This window comes from Myxine glutinosa, chromosome 10 (assembly GCF_964187855.1).
Source record: "Myxine glutinosa chromosome 10, kmMyxGlut1.1, whole genome shotgun sequence".
Taxonomy (NCBI): Eukaryota; Metazoa; Chordata; class Myxini; order Myxiniformes; family Myxinidae; genus Myxine; species Myxine glutinosa.
The window spans coordinates 44,100,812-44,119,888 of NC_136270.1; the positions used below are offsets into that span (position 1 = coordinate 44,100,812).

Below are 19,077 nucleotides of genomic sequence, written 5' to 3' on the forward strand. Positions count from 1 at the left end.
CCCGACCCGTCCCACGGTACCCGAGCCGTCCCACGGTACCCGAACCGTCCCACGGTACCCGAACCGTCCCACGGTACCCGACCCGTCCCACGGTACCCGAGCCGTCCCACAGTACCCGACCCGTCCCACAGTACCCGACCCGTCCCACAGTACCCGACCCGTCCCACAGTACCCGACCCGTCCCACAGTACCCGACCCGTCCCACAGTACCCGAGCCGTCCCACAGTACCCGACCCGTCCCACAGTACCCGACCCGTCCCACAGTACCCGACCCGTCCCACAGTACCCGAGCCGTCCCACAGTACCCGAGCCGTCCCACAGTACCCGAGCCGTCCCACAGTACCCGAACCGTCCCACAGTACCCGAACCGTCCCACAGTACCCGAGCCGTCCCACAGTACCCGAGCCGTCCCACAGTACCCGACCCGTCCCACAGTACCCGACCCGTCCCACAGTACCCGACCCGTCCCACAGTACCCGACCCGTCCCACAGTACCCGACCCGTCCCACAGTACCCGACCCGTCCCACAACACCCGACCCGTCCCACAACACCCGACCCGTCCCACGTACCCGACCCGTCCCACGTACCCGACCCGTCCCACGTACCCGACCCGTCCCACAGTACCCGACCCGTACCACAACACCCGACCCGTACCACAACACCCGACCCGTCCCACAACACCCGACCCGTCCCACAACACCCGACCCGTCCCACGTACCCGACCCGTCCCACGTACCCGACCCGTCCCACAGTACCCGACCCGTACCACAACACCCGACCCGTACCACAACACCCGACCCGTCCCACAACACCCGACCCGTCCCACAACACCCGACCAGTCCCACAACACCCGACCAGTCCCACAACACCCGACCAGTCCCACAACACCCGACCAGTCCCACAACACCCGACCAGTCCCACAACACCCGACCAGTCCCACAACACCCGAACAGTCCCACAACACCCGACCCGTCCCACAACACCCGACCCGTCCCACAACACCCGACCCGTCCCACAACACCCGACCCGTCCCACAACACCCGACCCGTCCCACAACACCCGACCCGTCCCACAACACCCGACCCGTCCCACAACACCCGACCCGTCCCACAACACCAGACCCGTCCCACAACGATTGAAATGGCAGACTTTGCAGCACCGAGTCAGCTCTGACTGGAGCTAAAAAGCTTTGGACTCTCACAATCGGCAAAGCCAGAGGAGCCCAGGGCCTGGAAGCAGGATGAGGGGAGGTCAGAGGGTACGTTAGTCATTACTGCACATCGGATTTTTATGTGAAAAAAGAAAAAATATTTTTTCACATAAAACTGCTTTTTTGTGCGCAAAAAAATTATTTTGCTATTTTTGGGGAAAATAATTTATTTCGCCCTTTTTCGGGAAAAATAACATAAAATGCCCTTTTTGGTCGAAAATGTCTGTCAACGCTAAAAAAATTAGGGAATTTTTCGAAATTTTTAACTGCGATCGAAATTTTTAGCTGCGATCGATCTCAAAAAAAAAACGTTGCGTCCACTTGCGTGCGTTGCGTCCCCAGCGTGTACAGCAGTGAGGCGGTGTACTACAGTGAGAGAGTGTACACAAAGTGTGAACAAGTCTCCTATCAAGATGAGTGCTGCTCTTCGTGACAAGTGGCTGAAGGAATTCAACGCTGGCGGCGATGGGGCCACCTTCAAGTACGTGTCGAGTGACACGGCTTTCTGTCGAGCTTGTGAAAAGACTTTCCGGGCGAAACAGAAGTCTGAGCTAGCCCAACATGTCCGAGGAGACCGCCACAAGAGCAACTTGGCCTTGAAGAAGAAGAGGACGGTCACGCAAGCCACCATGGAGGACTTTGGTGGCGGAAAGAGGCACAAGTGCGACGTCGTGGCTCAGGAGCTGTGCCAGGCCATGCTGGCCGCTGGCATCCCATGGTCGAAATTGGAAAACCCTGCCCTCCGGTCGTTCCTGGAGAAGCACATCACTCTCCAGATCCCCGATGAAAGCTGGATTAGAAAGCACTACCTCGACAAGTGCTACGACGAGGCCTTGGCGGGGATCCGTGCCGACCTCGGACAGCAGCCCATCTGGCTGTCCGTCGACGAGACGACCGATTCGGCAGGTCGATATGTGGCCAACATCATCACGGGACGCTTGTCCAAGGAGGGGTACTTTCGTCCCCACCTCGTCCAGTGCATGTTTCTGGAGAAGACCAACTCCGGGGAGATCGTGCGCGCAGTCAATGACACGCTGCGCTATCTTTGGCCTGATTTCAAGCCGGAGTGCCTCAAGGTCCTCGTCAGCGACGCCGCGGCCTATATGATCAAGGCCGGCCATGCCCTGAAGGAACTCTTCCCGGACTTGCTGCATGTGACTTGCGTTGCCCACGCGCTCCACCGTGTCTGCGAGACAGTCCGAGAAATGTTCAAGGACGTCAACGACCTGATTGCCACGACGAAGAAGGTGTTCGTCAAAGCCCCGTCACGTGTTGTCCTTTGGAAGGAGCAGCAGCCCAATCTTTCGCTCCCCCCGGAGCCCATTCTGACTCGGTGGGGGACGTGGATCGACGCCGCGGTGTTTTACGCCGAGCACTTCGAGGCCGTCAAGGACATTGTGGACCAGCTGAACGATGACGACGCGATGGCAATCCGGAGTGCCAAGGACCTGTTCGGAAAGGCGGACATCAAGCTCAGTTTGGTCTTCTTAAATGCCCACGTGTCGTTCATCCCGAAGATCCTTAAGCAGCTGGAGGAGGCCGGCATGGAGCTGGCCAAGGCCTTCCAGCTCCTTGATCAGGCCAAGGAGGAGCTCGAAAAGATCTGAGGCTGCCGTAAGGAGATCCTGCTCACCAAGTTCATGGCGGTGCTGCAGCGCAATCCCGACATTGGTGTGCTGAGGACAGTGGCTTTGATCCTGGATGGAGATTAGCACGGATCTGAGGTTGGTGTGCCGGCTGGAGTCAAGCTTGCCGACATCCCCCTCTTGAGGTACTGCCCCATCGTCAGCGTCGACGTGGAAAGGTCCTTCTCCGTCTACATAAACGTCCTCACCGACCGCCGACACCGCCTCACCAAGGAGAACATTACCAGGATAATGATTTCAAACACCTACTTTAACCGTTCCTAAAAGGGTCTTGTCAATTTCTTCTAGTCCTCTACTTATCAAACAATGCGGTTGCAATAAAGGTACCTGAACGTCATTTTTTACCTGTTTACTAGCCCAGAGTGCTTAATGTTGTGCAGGAAAAAGCTTACCATTTTTTGTTCTTTTTTTGACTGATTTCTGAAAAATTTGGTAATAATAAAAAATGAATAAAACGGGGGAAAAAAATATTTCGGGATTTTTTCACATTAAAAAAAAAAAATTCCGCTTTTCAAAACATAAAAGGCCTATTTTCTTAACATAAAAATCCGTAGTCTAGTCATTACCGTGTCTGGGCGAGAAGGACTTGCACGGATATGGGTTTGGGAGATTGTGGCTTGGGTCAGATTCCCAGAAGGAATTCGTAGCAATGCCGTGAACCACGATGCCGTGAACCACGATGCCGTGAACCACGATGCCGTCCATGGGCATTTCCACTGTGAACACCAACGTGCATTTCCTGGGTTTCACCTGCGCTCCTGCAGCGCCGCACTCTTCCACATTTGGGGAAGGTGGAGATTAAATCTACCGTCGTTGGTTAACCAAAAAAATATTTCCAACAGTTGAAATAATTATTGTTTCCAACAGTTGGAATTTAATGAAATTTGAATTCGAATAAAATCTCAACTAAAAAAAAAACCGTTTATTAGTTCTTGGCGCGAAAAAATGGCGTGCATTTTGTCATTATGTGCGACTTTACGTCACTCCTACGGATGTGAAAACATTTGTTTTCCTTAAAAATATATTTAAAATAAATAAAAAGTACATAAATTAACAATAAAATAAGCTAAAAAACAATTTAAATACATTAAAAAACAATTTAAAAAGAAAAAGCACATTAAAAATATATAAATATGTACGTACAGTATACTGTACATACGCGCAACCGCTGCTTCGCATTCACAACAGAGGCGACGTCCAGTATTCCTTTACTCTGTCTGTGTTAGCCATGGGTCCGAAGAAGGATAATGCTAGTGTTTCCAAGCGTAATGTGGTTACGATGGACGATAAGGTAAATCTGATTAAAAGGTATGGAAAAGGTGGAAAAGTGTCGGTGATAGCGCATAGACCTCATCGCGAATCGGAACCGCAATGCATCATGGGATCGGAAAGGGGCAAATCGCCGCCACAAACTACACCACGGAATTGCAGCTGGCGCGGTTTTTTAAACCATTGATATTAAAATAAAAAGTCGCCTATAACCACCGGGATTTTATGCTGATTCCGAATCTGTGTCCAAAACTTTTCTCCGATGTGTAGTTCTTGAGTTATAAGCGGACATCAAGACAGACAGACAGACACTCCTCCTTTATATATAGATATATAGATATATAGAATATAGATAGAGAGATATATATATATATATATATATATATATATATATATATATAGAAGATAGATATATATATACACACAGACTTGGCATTTAATATAGAATTTTTTTTTGTGGGGGTGAACTTACTTTTCAAGATGTCTTCGAACCAAAAGTTCATTGGAATTATGTTGAAATTATTCTAGATTTTGTTAATGTGACCTTTAAAAGAAACAAAAACCACATTTGACATTTTGAAACAAATAAATTGATCCTTGAAAGTGTTGTAAACTGATATCGAACTCAATTCATGGACAGTACTGTGTTAAACTTCTGTACGTTTTCCAGAAGTATCTCTTTATTTTGCACATTAGCCAAAAAATTTTTAAACAAAAACAAAAGTTAAATTATGACTGGGATTACTGACAGTAAAATTACAGTTCAGTACTTCGTGTAACCCCCACGAGCATTCAGGAGAGCACGTACACGTTGAGGCATGCTGTTCACGAGATTTGCCAAGGTTTGGACAGGAATCGCTTGCCATGCAGTAACAATACTGCTGCAATTGATGCACAGAGGTCGGCTGCTGGTCCAAGTGGTCGATTTGACATGTTAATTCTGCCCACAAGTTCTCTATCGGATTCATATCTGGGGACATCGCAGGCCACTCCATATGCTCGACACCACGGTCAGCAAGAAAGTGTTGGATCATGCGAGCACGATGAGGCCGTGCATTGTCATCTTGGAAGAAAAGGTTTCCTCGAAAGGCTGCACGAGCAAATGGAAGCAATGTTTCTTCCAGAATGGCCCTGTACTTGAACTGGTTCAGGTTTCCATTCAGAACAACCAGGTCAGTTTTGCCCCCTGCATGAAAAGCAGCCCAAAGTCACCCCACCACCTCCAGCTTGGACTATTGGCACTATACAATCTTTGTTGCAGTCTTCATGCACTTGTCTGCGAACTCGGACGTGGCCATCTTGACGATAGACCAGAAATCTAGACTCGTCACTGAAGATCACGTGATTCCAGTGTCCTGGCTGCCATTGATGGTGCTCTCTGGCCCACTGCAATTTTCACTGGCGGTGTTGTCTGGTCACTGGTCAGGCGTGGCTTTCTCAGGGGACGCCTGGCACAATATCCTGCTTGAACCAGTCATTGGTTGACTAGCCTTCTGGATACAGGCACATTTGTCAGTTGCTGCCACTCAGCCCGAAGCTGACTTGGTACGGCCATTGCGGACTAACCAGTCGAGCTGGCGATCATCCCTCCTTGTGGTTCTGCGGGGACGTCCTGGCCTCGGTATTGGAGTAGGGACACCCCTCTGAGCATTTCGTTTCAGGATCTTTGACACCTGACCTTGAGTGATGCCATACTGCCGAGCAATAGCACGCTGTTTCATGCCGTAATTTCGTAAAGCCACCACTCCATGACAAACAGCATTGTCGAGTTGATGGACCATCTCCAGAGGAAGCGGCAATAACTTTTGGAGACGTGCAGCAGTTGTTTTCCACTAATACAGAACGCAACAACCCTTGTATACCCGACTGTGAAGCCAATCATCAAATGCACCTGTCCGTACATTTTGCCACGCCACCTGTGATATAATCCTGTTGTTGACTTTTGCTGCAACAGACAGTGACATGGGTTTTATTTTTTTATTTTTTTTATTTTATTTTTGTATACAAGATCGAGGCTCGTGAAAGAGCGAACATTAATCACACAGAAAGACAAACAGACACACAAAACAAATAACATCGGGAGCGGTAGACAAGATGGGGAGAGAGGGGGAAGGACACAAACACAACATTTGAGAGCAGGGACCGAGAGACATGGAGACATCAAGAGAACTGTGGGAGGGAGAGGGCTTTGGGGGGGAGGCATGGGAAGGGGGGGGGGGGGTGGGAGAGGTATAAAACATATGGACACTGCCAAGACTTCCAGGAAAGAAGTTGGAATTTCAAACAAGGTGGATCTGGGGTGAATTAGTGGGGGTAGAAAAGATCAAGGTTTTGGATGGGGGAAGATAAGAGATGGTGGTGAACAGCTGTTTTCAAGACCTGGAGGGAGGAGTGTGATTGAAGTGAGTGTGGGAGTTTGTTCCAGAGGCGGGAGAAAAGAGGAATGAAAGAGTGAAGGTGAGCAGAGAGCCGAGATTTCGGCAGTTTAACCATCAGAGGGTGGCTGGCAGATCTTGTGCGACCTGTAGGAATATTTGGGGGACAGAGCACAGAGAGAGCTGGGGGAGCAAGGCCGGAGAGGTTCTTTTAACAAGTAAATCACCAAAGTGTAAAAGAAACTCACCAGATTGATATACTCAGTTAAGAAAGTAAACCCAAGTCAAGAAAAAAAAAAAAATTCCATATTAAATGCCAAGTCTGTGTGTATATATATATATATACCACCTTTAGAGGCCATTTTTCCCCGCAAGGCGGGGGTTGGCCTTTTTCAGGCACCGTGGTTGTTGTTGTTTTTGTTGGTCCCCTTTTTGAAGCAATGTTTTACGGCCGGATGCCCTTCCTGCCGCCAACCCTTTTTGTCGCCTTTTACGACAAGCAGGGAATTACCAGTGAACTGGTACTCAATTTGCCGACCTCGGAAGGATGACAGGCTGGGTCAACCCCCCCCCCCCCTGGCGTTAATTCAGCGATCGACCGGGATTCGAACCCCAGGATCCTAGGATCCTAAGCTGGCACCCTAGCCGCGAGCCCAACACCAGGTGTATATGTATGTATGTATGTATGTATGTATGTATGTATGTATGTATGTATGTAATATATATATATATATATGTATGTATGTATGTATGTATGTATGTATGTATGTATGTATGTATGTAATATATATATATATATATATATATAGATATATATATATATAGTGGACATGAGAATGGTTTTTTTTTTTTGTTGTTGTTGTGTAAATAGTTGTAAAAATATCGCCCTCCTTCAGTGTTGTATAAAGATCAAAGGGCGTTCCCGTAGTTAATTCCATAAAGCATACACGAAGGACACCATATATCCCTGTTCAGTAGTTATATCCTTATTATGTGTATTAGGCTAAGGATTTGTCTTCCATTAATTTGACACTCCATTGCACTGCATTAAATAAAGTAGATCCCTCCGACATGGCATCTTCCAAGTGCCAGGTTTAGCCACTTTACTGCATTTCATCTGCCGTCCACTTTGCTGCATTTCATCTGCTGTCCACTTTGCTGCATTTCATCTGCCGTCCACTTTGCTGCAATTGCCAACTGCATTTTGGGCGGTTTTCTTCATTCGCCATTGCTGCCCTTTGGCTGGGGCTAGCGCAAATCGCCCCCAAAACCACCATTGGCCACGAGGCAAGGTCGGGGAAGAACGGCGTGTCTCCACCTCGTCATAGAGGGGAGGAGTGAACCAGCCCTTGCCGACCAACCCAGAACGAGGGGTTGGCTTTAGAGGGTGGAGAGAGAACGTTTGGGGGAGGTTCGCAAAAGGGTCAAGGGTGGGGCTTATATAACCCGAGGCAGAGGCCCCCAGAGAGAGTCGAGGAGGGTGGAGATCAGAACACCGAAAAGCCAGGAAGTGGTTGGACTGGGTTGGACTAAGAAAGAGAGAGGAGAGGACCCGTCACGCCAGACCCCCCACCAGCGCGTCGCGTCGGCTCCACCAAGCAGCTCCGACCCGTGATCCCGCGCACACGACAGGATCGGTGGCATCGGCGGCCGTCGAGGTCCAGCCCGACGTCCCGTGCGGGATCAAGCTCCAGCCAGCCCCGTGCCTTCCTCCCCCTCCAGCCACCCACCTCCTTCCAGCCAATCCACTCTGCAATTCCCCGTGTGAGTCCGTCTTTGTTTGTCTTGTCCCTGGGTATTAATTAAGCCTGTTTTGATAAGCTATCGATTTTCAATGTGTCTCTGAGTTCTTCTGTAAATTATTTTATTATCCTTCCTTCTTCCTTGGTTTCTTTGGTCCTGTAAATAGCAAATAAATTATATTCGTATTGCAAACCCTTTTTGTCTTCTTCTTCTTCACATCCGTGTCGCCTTTGTCTTTTCCCTATTGAATATCTGTGGCGCGATTTTGGCCAACGTTCAGGAATCGGGTTAGTCGGGGTAACTGTTCGGGCGCGGCGGCCATCCGCTCGGCAAACAACATCCTAGCCGTGTCCGTAACAATATATATATATATATATATATATATATATATATATATATATATATATATATATACATATATATACATATATATATACAGTATATATATATATATATACAACAACAACATACATTTTAAGGCCATTTTCCCTGCCAGAGCAGGGGTTAGCCTTGGGGTCCCCATGACAATCTTCTCCATTTTGCCCTATTTTCTGCATCTCTCCTTGTTAACCCCCTTGCCCGCATTTCTTCTTCCACCATCTTTAGCCAAGTCTTTCTCGGTCTTCCCCGTCCTCTACTTCCTTCTACATTCATTTCCATCACTCTTCTCAACCAGTCACTTTCATCCTTCCTCAACACATGACCGAACCATCTCAACCTGTTCCTCTTCACAACATCAATCACAGGCTCTATTCCCATCATTTTCTGCAATTCATCATTTGTCTTCCTCTCTCTCAACGATACTCCGCACATAAATCGAACCATTCGCATTTCCACCCTTTCCAGCCTTCGTTGTTGCTCTACGTTCATTACCCATGTCTCGCTCCCATAAATCATAACACTTCTCACACATGCAGCATACACCTTTCCCTTCAGCTTGAACGACACTCCCCTCTTCATCAGCACGCCACTCAGTTCGCGAAACTTCTTCCATGCACATCTCACTCTCGCAACCGTTGCCGAGTCTGATCCACCTTCTCCATTCAGCATGTCTCTGAGGTAGCAAAATGTTTTCACACCTTCCAGCTTCACGCTGTCTCCAAGATCCAACTCAACATTTCCTCCATCTGCAGCTCCCTCTGTGCACACCTTACATTTGAATGTAGCTGCCACACTGGTTACTGACCCTCTCAGACCACAACATTTTTGATGAACCCACTCAGCGCACATTGTACATTGAATGGAGTTCACTCCGACACCCTTCCTGCACACAGCACATGGCCACTTCCCAGTTCTTTCCACCTCACCACATGCTTTACCACTTGCCATCACCTTCGTCTTTCCGATATTCACATTCAGACCTTTTGCCTCCATACATTCCTTCCACTTGTTCATCTTTTCCTTCAGTCCATCCATACTTTCCGCAATCAACACGATCATCTGCATACAACAACTCCCACGGTAAACCCTCCTTTACGTTCAGAGCCAGCACCTCCATCACAGCTACAAATAGTAGTGGACTTAGTACCGACCCCTAATGCACTCCCACCTTCACCTCAAACTCACCACTGTTCCCGTCCTTCGTCCTTACAGCTGTGCACGCTCTTTTGTACATTGCCATCACTACTCTGATCAACCATTCCTCCACTCCTAACTTCCTCAATGCCCATGTCAATACTTCATGTGGAACCCGATCAAATGCTTTCTCCAGATCAACAAACCCAAGAAACAACTTCTTCCTCTTCTCCATGTACTTCTCCTGCACCTGCCTCACAATAAAGAGCACGTCTGTCGTTCCTCTTCCTGGCATAAATCCAAACTGCATTTCGTCGATCTTCACCTTCTTCCTTATCCTCCTCTCCAACACCCTTTCCAATACCTTCATTCCATGCTCCAATAACTTTATCGCTCGGTACGAGCCACACTCCAGAGGGTCACCTTTCCCCTTGTATAGAGGGACGAGGGTACTCAGTTCCCAATCCACTGGAATGCGGCCTTCTTTCACCACCAGATTACAGATCTCTGTCATTCTCTTCACACCCCAAATTCCTGCTGCCTTCAACATATCTCCCACAACTCCCGTCGGCCCTCCCGCTTTTCTACTCTTCATTCCTTTTATCGCTTCCTCAACTTCCTTCTCAGTTATCTTCTCTGCCGGGCCTAAAACTGGTTTACTCTCTTTGTTGCCATCCCATTCATTCTCTGTATTCAACAGCATTTCCATATATCTTTTCCATCTTCCTTTAATTCCATCTGGGTCCACAACGATTTGTCCCACTTCATCCTTCAAGCAACTCACCCCCATCACATCACACCTCTCTTTCGCTATCTGCTTTGCAATACTGAATACCGCTTTCTGGCCCTCTTCCGAATCCAAGCGTTCTCCGAACATTTTCCTACATGCCTCCTGCGCCTTTAATACCTCTTTCTTTGCAGCCTTCTTGGCTGCCTTATAACTTTCATGCTCTGCTTTTTCTGCTCCCGTACCCGTCGCCTTCTGCCACTCCTTGAACTTCTTCCTCTTCTCGTCAATCCTCTTTCCAAATTCATCATCCCACCACCATGTTTCCGAGTGCCTCGGTGGTCCTTTTGTCCATCCACATACCTCACCAACGGCTCCCAACAGACTATCTTTCATTGACATCCAACCACTTTCAAGCTCAACCACATCATCCTCGACCCTACTCAAATATACATATATACCCGAACCCTAACCCTACTACTCAAATATACATATATATATACATATATATATATATATATATCTATATATATATATATATATATATATATATATATATATATATATATATATATATATATATATATATATATATAATATATATATACAGTTGCGGTTTTGAAATAAAGGTTAACTTCCCCTCTTTTTTGTTAGTTAAACCACAACATAAAGCCTCGCGATAGTTCAGTTATTTTTTCGTAAATGTAAGCGTAGCCCTTTCCTGTGTTTAGATTTGCGTTGAGTAGGCTAGTGAGATTAGGTGTTCTTTTGTCGCTTTGGTTTTGGTTTAGCGCTGAAATACCACGCGGCAGGCCTGAACAAGTCGACCGAGGCCGAAGGAAGGTGGGGCAGGAGTTGGCGGTAAGCACGAGCCGCCAATCAGGGCTCGAGGGGAGTGGCCTACCACTGCGGCAGGAGGCGGGGCTTGGAACATTCGGGTAAGGTTGGGGAGGTGCCATATAAGGTCCTGCCCCGAGCCCATTAAGATGAGATGAGTTCAGTTCTGAGATGAGTTCCGAGTCAGATGAGTTGCGCAGCCCAAGAGTTGAGTGGAGAGCTCAGAGTTCCGAGACGGCAGAACGTATGAGATCAAGAGAACGAACGGCACGAGAAGGCAGAACGAATTGAATTGCCTCGTTGTACACGAACTTTGCCCTGTTCCCCACGCTCTGCGCAGTATTAATCGCGCGCTGTAAAGAACGACCCATGCCGGGCCACAGACGCGCGATTTCCCTCCTGCCTGCCTTCGCCGGGATACGTGCCGTGACCGCCAGAGGGCCACGCCGGGTGAGCTGTCCCGGAGCGACCGAAGCAGGCGCGTTTGTCGCGCGAACATCCTTCCTCCATCTCCCCGTGTATGTGAGTGGGCCCATTGTCTGGGTTAAGTAAGACTGACTAAGTTCTGCTCTGTGTCCCTTTCCTTCTTCAAATCATTGTGCATAGTGTAAATAAATCCTGTTCTTTCTTCTGATTTGACCGTCCTGTCTCTTCCATCATTGGCTTCGCATGGTACGAATAAAACAGCTCTAATCGGGTTCCAATAGAAAAGTAACAGCACGAGTCACGTGATACGCATTCCGCTCGGGCGTACTCGATTAAGCGTGGCTCGTGCGAGGCTCGATCCCCGCTTCCGTTGTGGCGTGGGTACCAAGGGTACGTGCAAATTTGTCCCGAAACCCTTTTCCACGTTTGCCCGGAAGTGGCGACTCGGTCTCGCGGACCCAAAGACAAAAAAAGGGGTTTAATCCCCCCTTTGTAACAGGAACGGGCTTCCGCAACAATAAATAAATAAATATATATATATATATACTGTGTATATATATATATATATATATATATATATATATATATTTATATATATATATATATATATATATATATATATATATATATATATATAGATATATATATATATATATATATATATATATATATAACTGTGAGAAATAGTAGAAACTCCACAGTACGAGCAGGGCGTCTCATTTGCATTGAATAAATAATCGGGAGATTAAATCAGACGCGGACGTAGCTTCAGGACTTCGATCTTTAATTTTTGACAAACTTTCGACCAACAAAGGTCTTCTTCTTCGTCTACAAAAACAACAGGCATGTATATCAGTCAAGTATGTATAGTGATATGTGTGTAAGATGTTGATATGTGTAGAAAATGCATACAAAAGGAAGAGCCATGCCAAAGCTCACTCACCGTCCCCAAGTTCAACGGAAGTGAAGCGCAGCTTCCAGTTACCGTTTGCGTTACAGTTCCGGTGCACGTGCATATACAAATATAGAGATACATACATACATAAACACACAAGCATATATTCATATACCATTTATATTTATATAATATATTTATATAAATGACATATAAAGGTAGAATGAATGAATGGGTGAATGTATGAATGAATGAATGAATGAATGAATGGGTTACGGTTAATGATTTGATTGGGTTGATGTAGGAACATTCTTTAATCATCAAAATTTATGCCATGATGGATTTTTGTCTGAAGTTTATGTATCCAAAAGGACTCACGTTTCAGAATCGTGATTTGTGATTGATTCAATGGCAGAGATTTGAATGTCATTTATAGAGTGATCCGGTTGATTAAAGTGTATCGTGTAAGGTAGAGATTTGCCCTGACTGGTGTGGAAGTTGTTGATTTCTGACCGGGTGTTATTAAATCGTGTGTAGAGTGTATTCTCAGTTTTTCCAACATATTGTTTGTTGCACTTATGGCAAGTGATTAGGTATATGACCCATGAAGACCCATCACCTCCGATATGAACTGCAAATCTACGGTGAGTGAGCTTTGGCATGGCTCTTCCTTTTGTATGCATTTTCTACACATATCACACATCTTACACACATATCACTATACATACTTGACTGATATACATGCCTGTTGTTTTTGTAGACTAAGAAGAAGACCTTTGTTGGTCGAAAGCTTGTCAAAAATTAAAGATCGAAGTCCTGAAGCTACGTCCGCGTCTGATTTAATCTCCCGATTATATATATATATATATATATATATATATTTCAATTCACACATTTCAAAAATACTTCGAAGAGGGTTTATCCGGGAGTTTGTGGCCTAACATCATGATACGTGCTTTCTGCATCAACGAGTGAACATGGATCAAAATATTAAGCTATATGCAGGACAGATGAAAGGTTGACTGCTTTTCAAATGCCATCCTTTGCTGCTAATGATGAGCACATTTTCAAATGTCATCAAACGACATAGGAAGTGTGCACACTCCTTACAGCATACAGATACTATCTACCTGAGCTGGAAGATTGAAGGCCCACCTTTGTGTTTTATAATCATCCAAGGCTTGTGGAGCAGCTTGTTCATATTGTCGTGTTCCTGGAGTTAAACACCTCTGGGGATGGACAGTCGATCGAGCTTAAACTCTGAGGCGTTCAGTCAACAATGGCGGACCGTCTTTATACGCGCGAGGATTTGGGAGGGGGGGGGGCGGTGGGGGTTGGGGGGAGGCTCTTACCTGCACAAATTCCCCTGGATGTCCTTGAGCCACTATAACCAATTCAACCGACACGGAATTAAAGCTCAACAATAAAAGGGTTTGATTAAAATAATGTTAGGGAACAAAATGCACAGTAACTAAAATCCTAAATGGAGTGCCCACATACGGACTCGTAAAACAACACAAGGGGATAAATAAATGTGAAAATAATTTGTGGTGTTTGTGAGGTGCGTTTGCCTGCACCCCACCTGGCGTCCGTGACCGCCCGGAGCCGTCAAAGGTCCCGCGTCCCTGCGGGGGAAACACACGCCCTAGCCCGAAGTCTGTTCGCCTGCCAACCGCAAACGTGAAACGAGCAGGGCCTCGTTCCACCCTCGTTTCATGTTCCACAACACTCCAAAGCTTCTCAGTTGTCCCCAGCCATCGCAAAGTCAGCACCAACGAACCATTGACAGAATGCGTACGCTCGCAATCACATCCACAAAGTCAGGAACAGAGTGTGGTGTGCGAATGTCACCACCAAGAACGAGCCCGAACTCCTACCGCACACAACAAGGACCCAGCGCAAGCGGAGGGATCCGAACTGTTCGTTATGGAAGTCGGGACCAAGAGTGGAAATAAATGCGACCGCTCGCATCAACTCGAGACACAAAGAGCAGCAGTACCAATGGCAACAGGGAAGTGCGGCCATTCACAATCGACCCCAGCGCAAGAGGTATAACTCCGTCTGCTCATGATGACGGCCCCATCGTAAGAGAGAAAACGTCGGGGACATCGCTCTTTTGTTCCCCGGGCTCTTACATCATCCGATGACGTACGCGCGTGCTCCAATCAGCGGGTCCATCTCCTTGCTCTATGGCCGTCCTGACCAATCGTTCCTCGGGGTGTGGCCTCATGGCCACTTGCCAGCCTTTGTGATGACCCGGTCGGTGGTATCAGCGGTAGCTGAATGTCCTGTTTCCTGCTACTTTTATTTAGTGTTATTTTTAGGTGTGGAGTGCATGGTGGGTGTGGTTTGTGCAATAACGAACAAAGGAGAAATCACAGAGGCCATTTACATACAGGGAATTTACCCTTAACCCCTACCTAATCAACATAACCCCACCCCTCGCCATGGGGACAAAGATACGACCTTACACGACATCTGGCCTGACTTATGTACATCAAGGTGGCTACACGACATACGGAGCACACTACCCTACACAATCCTACCTAGCCCTCAGGTAATCCATTGCCTACCCCCTCACAAATGTAACAATATTATGTGTAGGATAAAGACATTGGTAGACAACAGTGTACTATGACATACATGCATTACATGAACATTAGTAGACCATGGACTAACATGTGCTATGTGGGATTTGAACCTGGATTCTCTGCATCACGTTTTTGGCTGAGCACGGGGTTCAGATTGTCACAGTAATAGGCCAAACAAGTTTAATATGATTCCAGAGTGACCTTTCATGGCAGTCCCACCACGACTGTCAATTTTTAGCATCATTATGTTAATGAAGTGTCCCCACAAACGTGCACCATTCAGAGCTGATGTTCTGGTCACATGATAGGGGACAGCGTTTAGTAACCATTACAGTTGCATCTTTTACATATTTTACCATCAACTCGTCCATAACATCACCATCGCATTATTGGACAAGTCTACATCATTATTATGAAAGGCAAGTTTCATGATTTTTATAACTGAAGAAAATTAACTTTATTTTATGTTCTCAATAATCCTTTTACTCGTAAAAATAAATAGAACAAAAACAATGCACAAACATGTTATAGTTTGGACAAATTTTAAAGTTGAAGCTCCAAACACAATTTTCTCCATTAACCCCCAACTTTGTGGATTTGCAGTTCATAGAGGTTATGTTCCTGAAAATCCCCGCGAACGGCAAGGCCTTCCCGTATATACTTGAACACGGCACGATGTATCGTGTTCTATGAACTCTTTAGTTCCTCGTGTGAAGGAAATGGGTTTGTACATGTATGAGCGAGGTTCAGAGGTACACTACCGGTCAAAAGTTTTAGAACACCTCAATTTTTCCAGTTTTTATTGAAATTTAAGCAATTCAAGTCCAGTGAATAACCTGAAATGGTACAAAGGTAAGCAGTAAGACAGACAGACCATTATAACCCTTAAAAGTGTTGGTATTTCCTTTGGAGAAATTGCAAAGAAAGCCAAGGTGTCAGTGAGTAAAGTTTTCTACACCATCAAAAGGCACTTGGAAACTGGAGGAAACTCTGACAGGAAGAGGTCTGGCAGACCCAAAGCCACAACAGAATCAGAAGACAAGTTTCTGAGAGTTAACAGCTTGTGTGATAGGCGGCTCACAGGACAACAGCCTCAAGCACAGCTTAACACTGGTCGAAGTAAGCAAGTCTCAGTTTCAACTGTGAAGAGAAGACTTCGAGCTGCAGGTTTGACACGTTGAGTGGCAATAAGAAAGCCATTGCTAAGATGACAAAATAAGAAAAAGAGGCTTGCCTGGGCCATGAAGCACCGCCAGTAGACTATATTGAAGACTGGAAGAAGGTCTTATGGACCGATGAATCAAAATTTGAAATCTTTGGTTCATCACGCAGGGTTTTTGTACACCGTCGAATGGGTGAAAGGATGGTTCCTTAGTGTGTGACACCAACTGTCAAACATGGAGGAGGAAGCGTGATGGTCTGGGGCTCTTTTGCTGGATCCAGAGTCGGCGACTTGCACAGAGTGACTGGCACCCTGAAGCAAAAGGGCTACCACAGCATTTTGCAGTGCCATGCAATACCCTCTGGTATACGCCCAGTTGGTCAGGGGTTCATCCTACAGCAAGATAATGACACTAAACACACCTCCAGGCTATGTCAAAACTACCTTCGAGGAAAAGAACAAGACGGTAGACTTCAAATCATGGAATGGTCAGCACATTCTCCAGACTTAAACCCCATCGAGCTGGTTTGGGATGAACTGGACAGAAGGGTGAAAGCAAAGCAACCTACAACTGCAACACATTTGTGGGAACTTCTGCAACAGTGTTGGGAAGAACTTCCCGAGCAATATTTGATTTCCATTGTATAAAGAATGACACGAGTGTGTTCGGCGGTTATATCTGGAAAAGGTAGCTACTTTGCCGCGTCAAAAATTTAAATTAAATTTTGTTAAACAAAATGATTCTATGATTTCTTTTTATCTCCAATTGTTTATCTGTTCTATGCTTAATTTCAGAGTACATTGAGACATTCAACTACATAAATTTCAATAAAAACTAGAAAATTTGAGGCGTTCTAAAACTTTTGACCGGTAGTGTATCTTGTGCTCCGATACAAATATATTGTCACAAATTACACTCAAAATACCTGTACTGTACACATCTCCTGTAGTCCGGCAGCTAAGCTAAATATAGCATAACAATTGTGCATTTTGTGAGGAAAGCACCAAATTTGGCACACTAGTAGACTATCATATTATGAAAAGATCTGGATATTGGGCCATCTCAGATTCAGAGATTTGATTTTTGCAAGATTTGCAGATTTTGCAGATTTGCAAGCTGAGATTGCAACGCCAGAGACGGCCGACTCCTTCCTGCGAGCTGCCCACGTCACCTGCACAAGAAGAGCTCATCAAATCACTGCAGCGGCACTGCACATCCTGCAACACCGTGCGTATGAACGCCACTGTATGACATATGTTGATGATGCAGAAGACCTGCCTGAGTTCGAAAACTGGTGTCACCAGAGAGGAGAAGACATTCCCAACTTTCAGTACTGGGCAACTGTGCTGGAACTAGAGATGTTGGTACTGGTCTATGTGCGTTCTCTGCGGCAGGCTTCATTCACGACGTACCTTGATGCCCTGACGGAACTGGTCCCATGGTTCCATGCCTTAGACCACACACACTATGCCAGGTGGGTCCCCGTTCACCTGAGGGACATGGTTGCACTCCCAATGAAGCACCCAGATGTAGCCAGAGAATTCAGGGCTGGCAACTTCACTGTACAGAAGACGAAGAAGGTGTTCTCTTCGATCCCAATCGAATCTAAATCTTGCAAAAATCAAATCTCTGAATCTGAGATGGCCCAATATCCAGATCTTTTCATAATATGATCGTCTACTAGTGTGCCAAATTTGGTGCTTTCCTCACAAAATGCACAATTGTTATGCTAAGTTGCCCCACTACTGTGAGTCCTTGCAGCAGAGAATTTTTTCTTCATCACAACACATTTGTTTTTATCTTACCTGTGAGAAAAGCAGGTGCAATGGGTGTCTCCGACAGATGCTGTGCAGCAACTGGCGTGGAAGGGACGGCAGTTCTGCTGATCTCGAGGTGCTGTGAAGTCCCTTCTTGTCCAATCGGTGTCGAGCCACATCCACCGCCATATTGGGGGAAGTAAAATCCAAATCAAAAGCTGTACTGGCAGGGATGGAACATCGGAACGAACTTTGGCCGGAATTATACATAGTCAGGAATGTGTTCTTCTTGCGAACATGAATATCTAGGTGCTTAAAAGCATTCGACTGTTTATGATTCAATCCAGAAATTCCCTCTTTACCCTCCTTTGGAGGTAATGAAGGAACTTTGATGCATTTAATTTCGTTACTGTAAAAATGTATGCATAATGTTATGCTTCAAATCTCATTTCACTCATTTCAGCATATGGGTTCTGGCTGGTCACAGCACTCTGTCTGTGTATAGTATAATTAGAACATTTTCGTACCATGTTACGAATGCAGCATTTGACGCGACTATATTCCAGATGTTGACATTTTTTATTAAAATGCTTGAGATTTCCCTTTTCTTCCTTCTCCGTAAAATTTAATGTGTTTCTTTTAAATCCCATTTTTCGTTCCATTTGAGACTAGATGGTATTCATAGAATACTTACCCTGTGCAGTCAACATGTTGCGAGCCAACTCTTCTGTTTTCGAACATTTTTTTTTTCTTTGATCCAATATGGCTGCCAGACCATGTGAGCGATGACATCATACATTTATATTCTCAAATAGAATTGTTGCATAGATCACGCTCAATACATTTCAAACTGATTAGACTAAGTGTTGTCCCTGTCGAATTATGTCATAATTATGGCACCAATGATGTCATCGTTAACACC

General features: G+C 46.0%; 1 protein-coding gene across 3 annotated transcripts in view; it reads left to right on the forward strand.

The window, feature by feature from the left end:
• LOC137434503 (RNA-binding protein with multiple splicing 2) overlaps positions 1-18,761 on the forward strand; it is a 237,502-nt gene extending 218,741 nt beyond the window's left edge. The window contains exon 7 of one of the 3 annotated variants that reach the window (XM_068127592.2): positions 18,241-18,761. In XM_068127592.2, coding sequence (XP_067983693.1) covers positions 18,241-18,300 — 60 coding nt within the window. In that variant the 3' untranslated portion in view covers positions 18,301-18,761. Of the gene's footprint in view, positions 1-18,215 lie in introns of all 3 variants that reach the window. The other 2 variants (XM_068127590.2, XM_068127591.2) reach the window with 2 other exon arrangements.
• The last annotated feature ends 316 nt before the right edge of the window (positions 18,762-19,077 follow it).